This window comes from Myxine glutinosa, unplaced genomic scaffold, assembly GCF_964187855.1.
Source record: "Myxine glutinosa unplaced genomic scaffold, kmMyxGlut1.1 SCAFFOLD_406, whole genome shotgun sequence".
NCBI classification, from domain to species: domain Eukaryota; kingdom Metazoa; phylum Chordata; class Myxini; order Myxiniformes; family Myxinidae; genus Myxine; species Myxine glutinosa.
This window is the reverse complement of record NW_027616510.1, coordinates 105,256-118,321: the sequence shown is the minus strand read 5'-3', so window position 1 is coordinate 118,321 and position 13,066 is coordinate 105,256. Positions and strand designations below refer to the sequence as shown.

Sequence of the window (13,066 nt, the reverse complement as noted above, 5' to 3'; positions counted from 1 at the left end):
ATGCTATTAAATTTTCAAGTCAATCAGGTGAAAATTAACGGTTTTTCAGACGAAAATCGATTTTGGAAATTTGACGTCAAAAATAGTTGGTTTCCCTATTTACTGACTCGATGTGCAAATTATGTTCAATTTTCAATTCAATCGGATGAAAATTGACGGTTTTTCAGATTAAAATTGATTTTCGAAATTTGACCTTGAGTTGACCTTTGACCTCAAAAATAGTTCGTTTCCCAATTTTACAAGTAAGCAAAAAACCCCAAAAATCCCAAAGATTTTGCAAGTAAAACAATATGTGAAAACATAACCTTCATCTCCCTAAGGTGGTGGAGGTAATAAATTGGACAAACATATGGCTTTGCCAATATAAACTTGTGCAATGCAAACACGAAACGAATAAAGCAGAAACTTTTTCAGTATAGTCAGTGTGTATAAAATTGAAGTTGGCTATTTTCACTTTGAAATAACATTTACAGAATTATAATATTGCCTGCAAATCAAATATTCAAACAAAACCCCACATCTCACCTCCAAAGTCGACATAACACCTCCGGGGCCCGGCTAACCGAGGTCACATCAGTACAAAGAGAGCCGGCATCATATTCTGCAGGATGGTGAAAACGTAATTTAAAGAGAAGGCAGAGAAGGAAACAAGTGTATAATATATGTGAAAGCACAAATTAACAGCAACAGCATATCTTTCAACTTGATTCACCAGGCATTGCTCGATGGGCAAGATGAAATCACCTTTAAAGCAAATAAAAGCTATTCTTGGAGACTATGAACCCTAAAATTGAGGATCCGGTGGGTGATATTACCACAGAGGAGCAAAACAAATTTGAGAACTACCTGCAGGACCTGTTACACAAAATCAGTCACTTCTGCAGAGTGACAAACAAGCCTTACAAATACAATCCAAAAGCTTAACAAGGCTCAACAAACCTAGCCGTCACATGCCAAGTGCAAAAAAAATCCTCAGATATAGACTACAGTCAACTAGAAATGAGACATTAACTTGATCTTGGTAATCAACGCCATAATACTTTTGGAAAAGATCAATACGAGATGCGGCAAGATTGAAAAAAACAAAACATGCAGCTCAAGTACAAGCAACTTCTGGAACATAAAAAGTTATTTTGATTCTAAAATCTAATTTCAATATCTGCATGCTGCAACTTTGGAAATACAGTGCATTCAGAAAGTATTCAGATCCCTTCACTTTTTTCACATTTTGTTATGTTGCAGCCTTATGCTGAAATCGTTTAAATTCATTTTTTCCCTCATCAATCTACACTCAATACCCCATAATGACAAAGAGAAAACAGGATTTTAGAAAGTTTTGCAAATTTATTAAAAAGAAAAAACTGAAATATCACATTTACATAAGTATTCATACGCTTTGCTATGACACTTGAAATTTAGCTCAGGTGCCTCCCATTTCTCTTGATCATCTTTGAGTTTCTACACCTTGATTGGAGTCCACCTGTGGTACATTCAATTGATTGGACATGATTTGGAAAGGCACACACCTGTCTATATAAGCAGGACAGGACCTGCTTCTACATTCACTGCTGTATGCTTTGCGTTTTCATGGCTTTCGCGGAATATCTGGTCATTCTCACTGTGCATACCTTCACGTGACATCCTGTCATTCACACTTTGCATACCTTCATGCGAGATCCGTCATTCACACTGTGCATACCTTCATGTGATATCCCGTCATTCACACTGTGCATACCTTCACATGATATCCCGCCATTCACACTGTGCATACCTTCACGTGATATTCCGTCATTCACACTGTGCATACCTTCACTTGATATCCCGCCATTCACACTGTGCATACCTTCACGTGATATCCCGCCATTCACACTGTGCATACCTTCATGTGATATGCCGTCATTCACAATGTACACACCTTCACGTGATATCCCGCCGCTGTTCACAGGTAAACAAAGTTTTGTGGGATATCTCATCATTCACACTGTGAACAGCTTCATGTGATATTCCACCAGCTGCATAACATGTCATCCCCGTGAGTTACTGTACAGAATGAAAACACTCCAGAGTATCTATTAGTGCAATTAGCTGTCTCCCTTTCCCCATTAAAACAATGGCACTGCATGCATTCGTGGATTTTCATCGACATTCGCGGGGTTTGCCTCATCATTCACGGTTTGTTCCTCGATATTTGCGGATTTTTCGATTCGGGAACCAATCCCCCCTTTTCCATTGAAACAATGCCCCGCCATTCGCAGTTTCGCAATTTGCGGCATTTTCCATGAACGTAACCCCCGCGAATAGCGGGGTCCAACTGCAGAAGTATACAGTACAGCATATCTGGTAATCATTATGCACATTCATAGAATAGCTTCCCGTTATGGTTTCTTTGCAAATGCACAAGTTTTGTCAGCTCCATGATATCCTCTCTAAAAGGTACATTAACCGTATTGGTTGTTCTCTGTACAATCAGTCTCATTGTGATTGTCTACACACGTCTACTTGTCGTTACTTACATTATACATTATGCCTCAAAGGATGCATGCCTGTGAGTATTAAAAAAGAAAACGAGAAAAAGTCACTAAAAACATAATATATATCTTACTATATAATTCACCAAATGTCTGTCCGTCTGTCTGTCTGTCTGTCTGTTCGAAGGTACCGCAAAAACGGCCGAACCGATCGCAACGATATTTTGGGTGGGTAATCCTGGGATCCCTAGAGTAAAATAGGGTATATTGTTTTTCCAATTTCAGCTTTGGCCTCCAGCATTTTCAAGTTTGGACTCCTGCATAACGTTATTTTCCCGGGTGCCGCACAAACGGCTGCACCGATCGCTGCACAGCTGCACCGATTGGACTCGGTGACCTCGGACAAAGACTTTTTATAAGGACATGGGTTGAATCCCTGCTTGAGAGAATGCCAACCCCCTTCCCGCCATTACAGTCGTCTCTCCAACTCACAATCCCACGAGATATGTGGAAAGGACGACCCAAAACCAATTATCTTCTTTTTGATTCATATATAAACATCATTAAAAGTAAATAATGACCTCGGCCAAAGTTCAAACGATGCGAGTTTAATCTCTCCATGAGAGAATTCCACATAGCTATTTGGGCGGTGTATACGCTAACAGATCGCTGTCTCCATCGATCTTGCCAAGGCCGTAACACCTATCGGTTCAAAATCCTTTTAACTGTTGACTTGGTAGTTTGTACAATGAAGGAAACATTAACAATGTTGTTAAAAATTTATTTTGTGATTAATTTGTGATTGGAGTTATGTTGTTTGGAATGAAAAAAGATATCGAGTTGAAGTAAATGACGACATGCCGTGATGGTTTCTACTTTCTAAACGTGAACTTCGCGGATCGCCATAATTACCCAGATTCGCCACGGGCCCACAATCGATGTTGCTATACGTGAACGTACCCGTTTGTTTGCGAACGGGTACGTCTTTCATGGAAGTCCTTCACGAACTTGCTGTCCATGTCTGACGAGTGACTGAAGGTGCTACAGGAATGTGGAATTTATTGGTTTCATGCTTTTGCATTCGCTGCATCTCCATTGCCTGTTTGCTTCTGGCCTCCCACCCGTGCATAGCACGGGTATCTCACTGGTATATTTAAACACAAACCCCCGTCACATTAATCTCATTCTTCAAATTCCTTCTCCATTTTTAATCCTAAAAGCATCTTCCTTACAACCAACCAACTTATTTTGAACAAGGAGAAAAAGTCAAAATGTCATAGCCCCCATGGTTTTAGTAATTTTGCTGTATGGAGTTAAAGGAAACCAGTTGGCCATCTCTGGTCGGATTACAAAACAAAATCTTCTGTACATGTATGCACTCATGTATTGTCTTTGTGCAAAGTTTGAACAAAATTGTACCATGCATGTTCAAAAAATGGTTGGGCACATGTTTAAGTCACAAAATTGCCGCCAGTCTACCGGTCGGCCATCTTTGATCAGATCACAAAATAAAGTGAGGTGAACGTGTAAGCCATCATGTACCGTGTTTGTTCTAAGTTCGAACAAAATCAGGCCATGCATGCTCGATATATGTTTGGGGACACGTTTAACAAAATGGCCGCCAGTCAGCCACGTTGGATCTGATCTCGAAACAAAATAACGTGCATATGTGAGCTGTCATTCATTATCTGTGTGCCAAATTTGGACAACAGCAAATGCTTCGTACAATATTCCTTACCTTGAGTTTCCCTCATGGCTCACTCGCAAATCCCATCTCTTGCTGTGTTCATTTAGCATTACTTTTGCATGCTTTTAATAAATCTTCCCTTTACCTGGTTGTGATTTCTTTGTTTGACAGAACTTAGGAACAATACAAGAAACCAAGTATAAAAAAGTGTGAGCTTGTGGCGGACACAAGCAAGAGGACACGAATTCAACGCACCAGCAGGTGGCGCGAACGTCCAGGCGGGGAACTGGAGGGCATGCGCCGCCTATTGACCGATCGGCCACGCCCGGGGACTAGGCGTGGCCTCGGCACATATATGCGGGCTCCAAGCTCGAGCCTGCCCAGTGCTACAGTTTGAGCTTTCTTAATAAAGACTCTTTTGGTTATCAAACGCGTTGTGGCCTACCTCTTTGGCAAGCAAGTTGTGTGCGTAGCACCACACCACTGGTGACCCCGATTGGTTCAGCCGTTGCTGTCCACCGAACGCGCCCACGGTAAAACTCCCAGAGTTTGGGAAGCACAGGCCGATGTGTGGTTCGTGCAGGCCGAAGCACAATTTCAGCTTCGAGGCATAATGGCGGACGAGACCCGTGAATACCACGTGGTCACCTCCCTCGGGCCCGGCACTGCCGCCCGAGTCGTGTCCATCCTGCGGCACACCCGCCGGCCGACCACAAGTACGGGGCGCTCAAACGTCTCATCGCCACGTTCGGCCTCACGGAGATCGAACGGGCCGACCGCCTCCTGGACCTTCCCGAACTCGGCGACACACGACCATCCGTGCGGATGGATCATATGCTGTCGTTGCTGGGTGAACAAGCCCCGGATTTCTTATTTCGGGCGCTTTTCCTACGCCAGCTACCCGCACAGGTACGCCTCGCGCTGGCCGGTTCCAAAATAAAAGAACCCCGCGCCCTGGCTGTAGAGGCCGACAAGTTCTTCGCGGCTTACGACACGCGGTCAGGTTACGGTGCGGCCGTCGTGGATCCCGAGGCTGATGCTGCTGCTGCTGCGTCCCTCGTGGCCGCTGCCGCGCCCCCCCCCCCCCCCCCCACCGCCACCACCGCCGCCGAGAAAACCGCGGCCGCCGAAGCCCCCGCCGCCGCAAGCCTGGTGCTCTTACCACGCCAGGTTCGGCCACAACGCTAGGAAGTGTGGCCCGCCGTGCTCGTTTGACAAGTCGGGAAACTACCGGGCCGGCGCTCGGTAGCTGCCCCGAGCGTCGGCCATTCCGGCAGCCTCCTCTTTATCACGGACACCTTGTCCGGGCGCCGTTTCCTCTGCGATACAGGAGCGCAGGTAAGCGTCATCCCAGCCTACACGTCTGACAAGCGAACCGCGGGCCGGAGCCCCGCGTTGCTTGCCGCCAACGGTACACCCATCCGCACGTTCGGGAAGCGCTGCCTCTCCCTGCGGTTCGGCGGGCAGCGCTTTCAATGGTCGTTCGTGACCGCCAGCGTGCCGATGGCATTGCTCGGTGCGGACTTCCTATGTGCGAATGGGCTGTTGGTCGACGTAAAGCACAGACGGCTCGTCCAGGCCGAAACCTTTAGCTCACTCGCTTGTTCGCTGAGCAGCTCGTTGAGCGGCTCGCCAAGCGGCTTGCCAAGCGGCTTGCTGGAGGGTTCCGTCCCGGCGAGTTTAGTTTGCACGCTTCCGGCAGCGGACGACTTTACCCGCCTCCTCGCCAGTTTCCCGGCCATCACGCGGCCCACCTTTTCAGCAGTGGCCGTTCAACACGGGGTGGAGCATCACATCCCCACGGTCTGGCCGCCGGTCTATGCCCGGGCACGCCGACTCGAGCCCACGAAGCTCGCGGTGGTGAAAGCGGAGTTCACCACGCTGGAGCGGCTGGGGATCGTGCGGCGCTCCAACAGCCCGTGGGCTTCCCCGCTGCACATCGTGCCGAAGCCCGGCGGGGGATGGCGGCCGTGCGGGGACTACCGCCGGCTCAACGATGCCACCACCCCCGACCGCTACCCGATCCCACACATTCAGGACTTCTCCGCCCGGTTGGCCAACACGACCGTGTTTTCGAAGGTGGACCTCATCCGGGGCTACCATCAGGTCCCCGTCCAACCGGTCGACGTCCCGAAGATGGCCGTCATCACCCCTTTCGGCCTCTTCGAATTTCTGAGGATGCCCTTCGGGTTGAAGAATGCGGCTCAGGCGTTCCAGCGGCTTATGGATAGCGTCTTGCGCAACTTACCTTTCCTGTTCGTCTACCTGGACGACATCCTAGTCGTGAGCGCGTCCCGGGAGGAGCACCTGCTCCACCTCCGCACGCTTTTCGAACGCCTGGGCCAGCATGGCCTAATCATCAACACTGCCAAGTGCCGTTTCGGTGTCACCACCATCGACTTCTTGGGGCACCGCATCACCGAGCACGGGGCCGTCACGTTACCGGCCAAGGTGGAGGCGGTCAGGGATTTCCCGCGGCCCCGCACGATCAAGGGGCTCCAGGAGTTCCTGGGCATGGTAAACTTTTACCACCGCTTCGTGCCCCACGTCGCCCAGCTCCTCCGGCCCCTTGCATGAGGCCCTCCAGGGGCAAGCCGGGCAAAGGTGACATCGTAAGGTCGGAGCCGATGGCCGCGGCGTTCGCGGGCGCAAAACTGGCTCTGGCCGACGCCACCATGCTGGCGCACCCGGCGCCCGATGCACCGATCGCCCTCACCACCGACGCGTCGGATTACGCGGTGGGCGCGGTGCACGAGCAATGGGTGCGTGGTGCTTGGCAACCGCTGGCGTTTTTCAGCCGGCAGCTTCGCCCGCACGAACGCTGGTACAGCACCTTCGACCGCGAGTTGCTCGGACTCCACCTGGCGGTCCGACACTTCCGCCATCTGCTGGAGGGCCGCCCGTTCACGGCCTTCGTTGACCACAAGCCCCTTGTGTTCGCGATGGCCAAGGTCGCCGAGCCTTGGTCGGCACGGCAGCAGCGCCACCTCTCTGCCGTGTCCGAGTACATGACGGACATCCGTCACGTGGCGGGTAAGGACAACCCGGTGGCGGATTGCCTTTCCCGGTCCGTCGTGCACGCGGTCCACCTCGGGGTCGACTATGCCCGGATGGCGGAGGCCCAGACCGCCGAACCCGGCGTCCAGGCCTTGCGGACCGCCGTCATGGGCCTCCGCGTCACCGAGGTGCCGTTCGACGTCACGGGCACGGCCCTCCTATGCGACGTCTCCCTCGGGCGGCCTCACCCCATCGTGCCCACTGGCTGGCAGCGCCCGGTGTTTTTACGCCATCCACGGCCTGTCCCACCCTGGCGCGAGGGCATCCCAGAAACTCATCGGGGCAAAGTTCGTCTGGCATGGCCTCCAGAAGGACGTCCGCGACTGGGCCAGGACGTGCCTCGCGTGCCAGCGCGCAAAGGTCCACCGCCACACCCAGGCACCGTTGGCCCCGTTGGCCCCGTTCACGGTGCCCGAGCGGCGGTTCGACCACGTGCACGTCGAGCCCGAGCGGCGGTTCGACCACGTGCACGTCGACTTGGTGGGGCCTCTGCCCCCCTCGCGAGGGTTCACCCACCTCCTCACCATGGTCGACCGCACCACACGGTGGCCGGAGGCCGTCCCATTGGCGGCAACGTCTGCGGCGGCGCAAGCCTTTATCGCCACTTGGGTTGCCCGGTTCGGTGCCCCCTCGGGCATCTCGTCCGACCGCGGCCCCCAGTTCACCTCAGAGCTCTGGGCCGCGGTGGCACAAGGGCTCGGGGTGAAACTACACCGCACCACGGCCTACCACCCCCAGGCCAATGGCCTGTGTGAGCGCTTTCATCGCTCCATGAAGGCCGCGCTGCGGGCCAGCCTCTGCGATGGCGGCTGGGTCAACAAACTCCCCTGGGTCCTGCTGGGCCTCAGGACGGCGCCCAAAGACGACCTGCGTGCGTCCTCGGCGGAGCTTGTCTTCGGGCAACCACTGCGGGTACCGGGTGATTTATCCCTGACTCCACGGCTCCTTGGTCCGTGGCACAACAGCACTCCACCCTTCAGGAGACCGCCCGGAGGTTCGCCCCGGTGCCAACGGCACACCACAGTTGCCCACCTTCCCACGTCGCCCCGGAGCTTCGCACGGCAAAGTACGTGTTCATCCGGCACGACACCCACCGGGCACCGCTACGGCCCCCGTACGATGGACCCTTCCGCGTGTTGGAGACCGGGGACAAATTTTTCACGGTCGACATCGGCGGTGCCCCGGATCGCATTTCCATGGACCGCCTCAAGCCGGCCCATCTCGATCCGGACCACCCCCCGCCAGCGGCTCTGCCTCCGCGTCGAGGCCGCCCCCCGGCGGTCGGACCCCCGGCACCCCCGCCAGCAGCTCTTCCTCTGCGTCGAGGCCGCCCCCCAGCGGTCGGACCCCCGGCACCCTCCAGCCCCGCCACCCCCCAGACCGGCACCCATTGCCAGGGGGCGTTTCGGCTGGGTCATCCGGCTTCCCTGCAAACTCACCCTTCAGGTGCGCGGGAATTCTGGGGGGGCACGTGTGGCGGACACAAGCAAGAGGACACAAATTCAACGCACCAGCAGGTGGCGCGAACGTCCAGGCGGGGAACTGGAAGGCATGGCCCGCCTATTGACCGATCGGCCACGCCCGGGGAGTAGGCGTGGCCCCGGCACATATATGCGGGCTCCAAGATCAAGCCCGCCCAGTGCTACAGTTTGAGCTTTCTTAATAAAGACTCTTTTGGTTATCAAACGCGTTGTGGCCTACCTCTTTGGCAAGCAAGTTGTGTGCGTAGCACCACACTTCAAGCTCACTGTCATTAACCTTGACATTTCTGCATCTCCAACAACTTCTCCTTCCACCAATATGGGTGTGGGGTACCTCCTGTGCCCCCAGCCAGGTATTATCCAACCTAGATTTCTGCAACTGCTACGTCCTCTCTATTGGACCTGATAATGAATAACTTTCCAACCAACCAGTCCTGTTCCTCTGAAAACTTTGTCAAGGCTCATAGTTCTATGGTTATTATTAGAGAGACTTCACTGCCACAGAACGCATTTGTTGGCAATGACCAAATGCCAGTGACTGTGATTCACACACTCACAAAAGGATAGGACTGCTTTCTTTACAGCATCTGGTATCGATTCCACCTGGGAATACATTCACAAAAACGTATTCTACTTCATGTACTGGTTAATCCCATCCTGTCTGATGCTGCCTCATCCTTCATCCTGAAACACTGAATCCTGCCGTGAGGCTGTTGGGGTCAAACAGCTTACCTCTAAAGATGGAAGGCAAAGCAGACCGAGGGAAATTTTGGTCACTCCACTAGGCTCACAAAAGTGTTTCCATCTTAGGCAAGTCAGAAAACATAATCCTGCTAAAAACAAAGCCAAACTATCCAACCATCCTCCTTCCACAAAGCCCTGGTTGTTCCCCAACCACAATGTCCCAGTTGTATGCTCTTCCTCTATCCACTCCCTCACATCAGACTTTGCTGCTCAGTGTTTCTGCTCCAATGGGGGGGGGGGGGAAACAAACAAAAAAAAGGCCGCTGGGTGTTTGCCTCCAAATCTCCTGTATCCATCACTTTATGACTTGCAAAAGTAGAGAAAGTTCTGTCCAGCCGAAGCTCTTCACCGGTGACAGGCCAGTGGCCATGTTCTCAAATCCACAGCTCTGATGCCCTTGTTTTCTCTCTTTATCTGCACACTTAGCCTGTCATTCAGACATCTTGTTTTCAGGCTCGTTTCAAATGAGCAGGTGTGATGGACATCAAAGGAAGGTTGGGTGACATTGTATCAGGTCATGGTACATGTAGGAGAAAATTATAAGGAGAGTTTACTCTGAAGATTTGAAAAATAACTACAGGATGTAGGGTAGACTGAAAGAAAAGGGTCGTTAGTTAATGCAATTACCCCGCGCATGCAAAACGAAAGGTGGGGTTAAGCAATTAGATCACTTTGTATGTCTGTTTCTACAAATGCCAGTTTATGATAGAGGAACAACTTGATTTCAATTGAATATTATATTTTTAACACTAATCAGAACACCTGTATTTTGAGCACCTGTAGTTTATCAGTATTTAAACAAAATATTACGGAATTTCACACAATCTCGACCAAATCAAATTTGCTGAATGCAGACTCCACCCAAGCCCTTTTTAGTCCATGTTAGACTTAGTCCAGAATTGAGGCTTATGGATTGGGTCTCGTCCGTCCGTTTGTGTGAGCACTCACAACCATATATTGGAAATGTATGGACAGATTTTGTTCATACTTGGCAGAAAGAGAATACATTACGGAAAACATATTCACATCATTTTGTTTCATGATGCAATCAAAGATTTGACGACTGGTGGCCATTTTCGTTGTAAAAAACCTGATATTGAACACATCCTCAACCACTTCTCGGACATGCATTTAACGATCTTGTTCAAATTTTGCACACAGATGAGGAATGATGGGTTAGTTACATATGCACATCATTTTTTTTCGATTTCAGATGCAAGATGGCCGACTGGCGACCATTTTGTTACTTAAACGTGTCCCCAACCATTTCTTGAACATGCATGGACCGATTTTGTTCAAACTCGACACAAAGACAATACATGAGAGAATGCATTTGTAGAAGATTTATTTTGTAATCCGACCAAAGATTGCCGACTGGCAGCCATTACCTCTGCACAGCAAAATTACTAAAACCATGGGGGATATGACATTTTATGTAATTTTCTTCTTGTTTTCCTCAACACAGTGCTTGATATGTTGCTCTATGATCTCTGTAATGTTATTTGAACTCTGTAAACGAAATGTATAGATGTGATAGAAAGGAAAACAGGAAGGGGGAGGGAGTGGTGCTAGGGGAAGGTATGGCAATCTCGGTAAAAGGCAATAGTGTATCGAGAGAAAGGGGTGACATTAAGGAAGGAATTAATGTAGAAGATTTTGTGTCGATCAAGTAGGGATTGTAAAAATAGCAAGATACTTGTGTGATGCATTTATAGATCTCCCGGTATGAGTGAATAAAGGAAAGACGGTTCATGAAGAATTCAGAAAAGCCTTTGGAAAGGGAATAGCGATAATGGGGTGATTTCATTTTTGCCAGGAATGGAATGAGTCCAGGAACAGGAATGAGTCCAGGAACAGGAATGAGTCCAGGAACAGGAATGAGTCCAGGAACAGGAATGAGTCCAGGAACAGGAATGAGTCCAGGAACAGGAATGAGTCCAGGAACAGGCATGAGTCCAGGAACAGGAATGAGTCCAGGAACAGGAATGAGTCCAGGAACTCATCATCTGGACTGGTCTCCCATCTCTACAGCCTCCGACATAAACTCATCCTGGGAATTCTTCCAAAGTAAATTGCTCTCTCTCATGCACAGATTTATCCCATCTAGTCTTCAGTTGTCATACCCTTCCTCCCGTCCATGGTACACCGAATCTTGTGGTGAGGCTGTTGCCCAGAAACAACTTGCCTTCGTCTCCTGGAAAGCAAATCCAACGGAAGGAAATCTCATTTCCTTTCACAAAGCCCGAAACAAGTGTGTGTCCACCCTCAGGAGAGCCAGGAAACAATATCTCTCCGTTCTTAAGACCAAACTCTCTTATCTGCCTCCCTCTTCCGATCCTGGTGGCGTCTGGTCAAATCTGTTTCTGGTGTTTGTTCCCCCTCCATTCCCTCCCTCACCTCAAACGGTTACACAGCTGACTCCGCACGTGAAAAAGCTGAATGCCTCAACTCTGTGTTTGCCTCTAAATCTTGTGTCCCAAACCCATCCCTCTCTGTACCCACCGTACCCAGTTGCTCGTGGACTCTGTGTCCTTCCCTCCTGACAAGGTGGCAAAGTTTCCGTCAACCCTCGACTCTGATTCTGCAACTGGACCTGATGGCATCAGCCCACGGGTCCTAAAATCCTGTTCTTCCGCTCTTTCACTCCCTCTCTCTGTTCTCTTCACCCTCTCTTTTGCTCAAGGTCATCTGCCATCTGCTTGGAAATCAGCCAACATCACCGCTTTGCACAAAAAAATGTGCAAAAACAGATCCTAGCAACTACAGACCAATCAGCCTTCTCCCAATTATCAGCAAAGTCATGGAATCCATCATTGCTTCAGATATGAAATCTTTCCTCTTCTCCAATGGCTTGATCTCTGATCATCAATTTGGTTTCAGACCAGGTCACTCGACTCTAGACATGCTGCTTCTGCTTTCTCAACAATGGATGGAGGTCCTCAATGCCAAACAGGAAATTAGAGCTGTCTCCCTTGACATATCACATGCCTTCGATATGGTCTGGCACCCCGCTCTGCTCACCAAACTCTCCTCCTTTGGTATCCATGGAAATCTCCACGCATGGCTGGCGGACTTCCTCTCTAGTCGTAGTCAACGTGTGGCCCTGAATGGGTTTCTCTAATCTCCTCTTCCTGTTCAGGCTGGAGTTCCCCAAGGCAGTGTTCTGGGCCCTGTGCTTTTTCTGGTCTTCATCAATGATCTCTCTGACTCTCTCGAAAATCCTCTCTATCTCTATCTCTTTGCTGATGACTCTACTCTCTGTCGCTCCATTCCTCATCCCTCAGATCGGCAGTCTGCAGCCTCCTCACTCTCTGCAGACCTGGACAAAATCACAGACTGGGCAAACAAGTGGAACATGTCTTTCAATCCTGACAAATCTCACACTCTTACGATGTCTCTCTGAAAAGACCAACTGGACAACCCTCCCATCCACTTCCTGAATAATCCTCTCCAAGAAGTTCTGTCACTCAAGCTTTTGGGTCTCACTATCTGCCATGATCTTTCCTGGGAAAACCACATTTGAAATCTGGCCTCCAAAGCCAGTCGCCGACTGAGCATCCTCCGTCGTGTGAAGTCCTTCCTTGGCACACCTGAGCTCCTCACCACATACAAGGCTTTCATCCGCAGCT

The 13,066-nt window shown here is 50.4% G+C and overlaps 1 protein-coding gene across 1 annotated transcript in view; it reads right to left on the bottom strand.

Moving 5' to 3' along the window:
- The window catches only part of CSK (C-terminal Src kinase), a 112,034-nt gene that overhangs the window by 62,412 nt on the left and 36,556 nt on the right, over nt 1–13,066 (bottom strand). The window contains exon 2 of the mRNA XM_068108651.2: nt 526–601. Coding sequence (XP_067964752.1) covers nt 526–540 — 15 coding nt within the window. The 5' untranslated portion in view covers nt 541–601. The remainder of the gene's footprint in view (nt 1–525; nt 602–13,066) is intronic.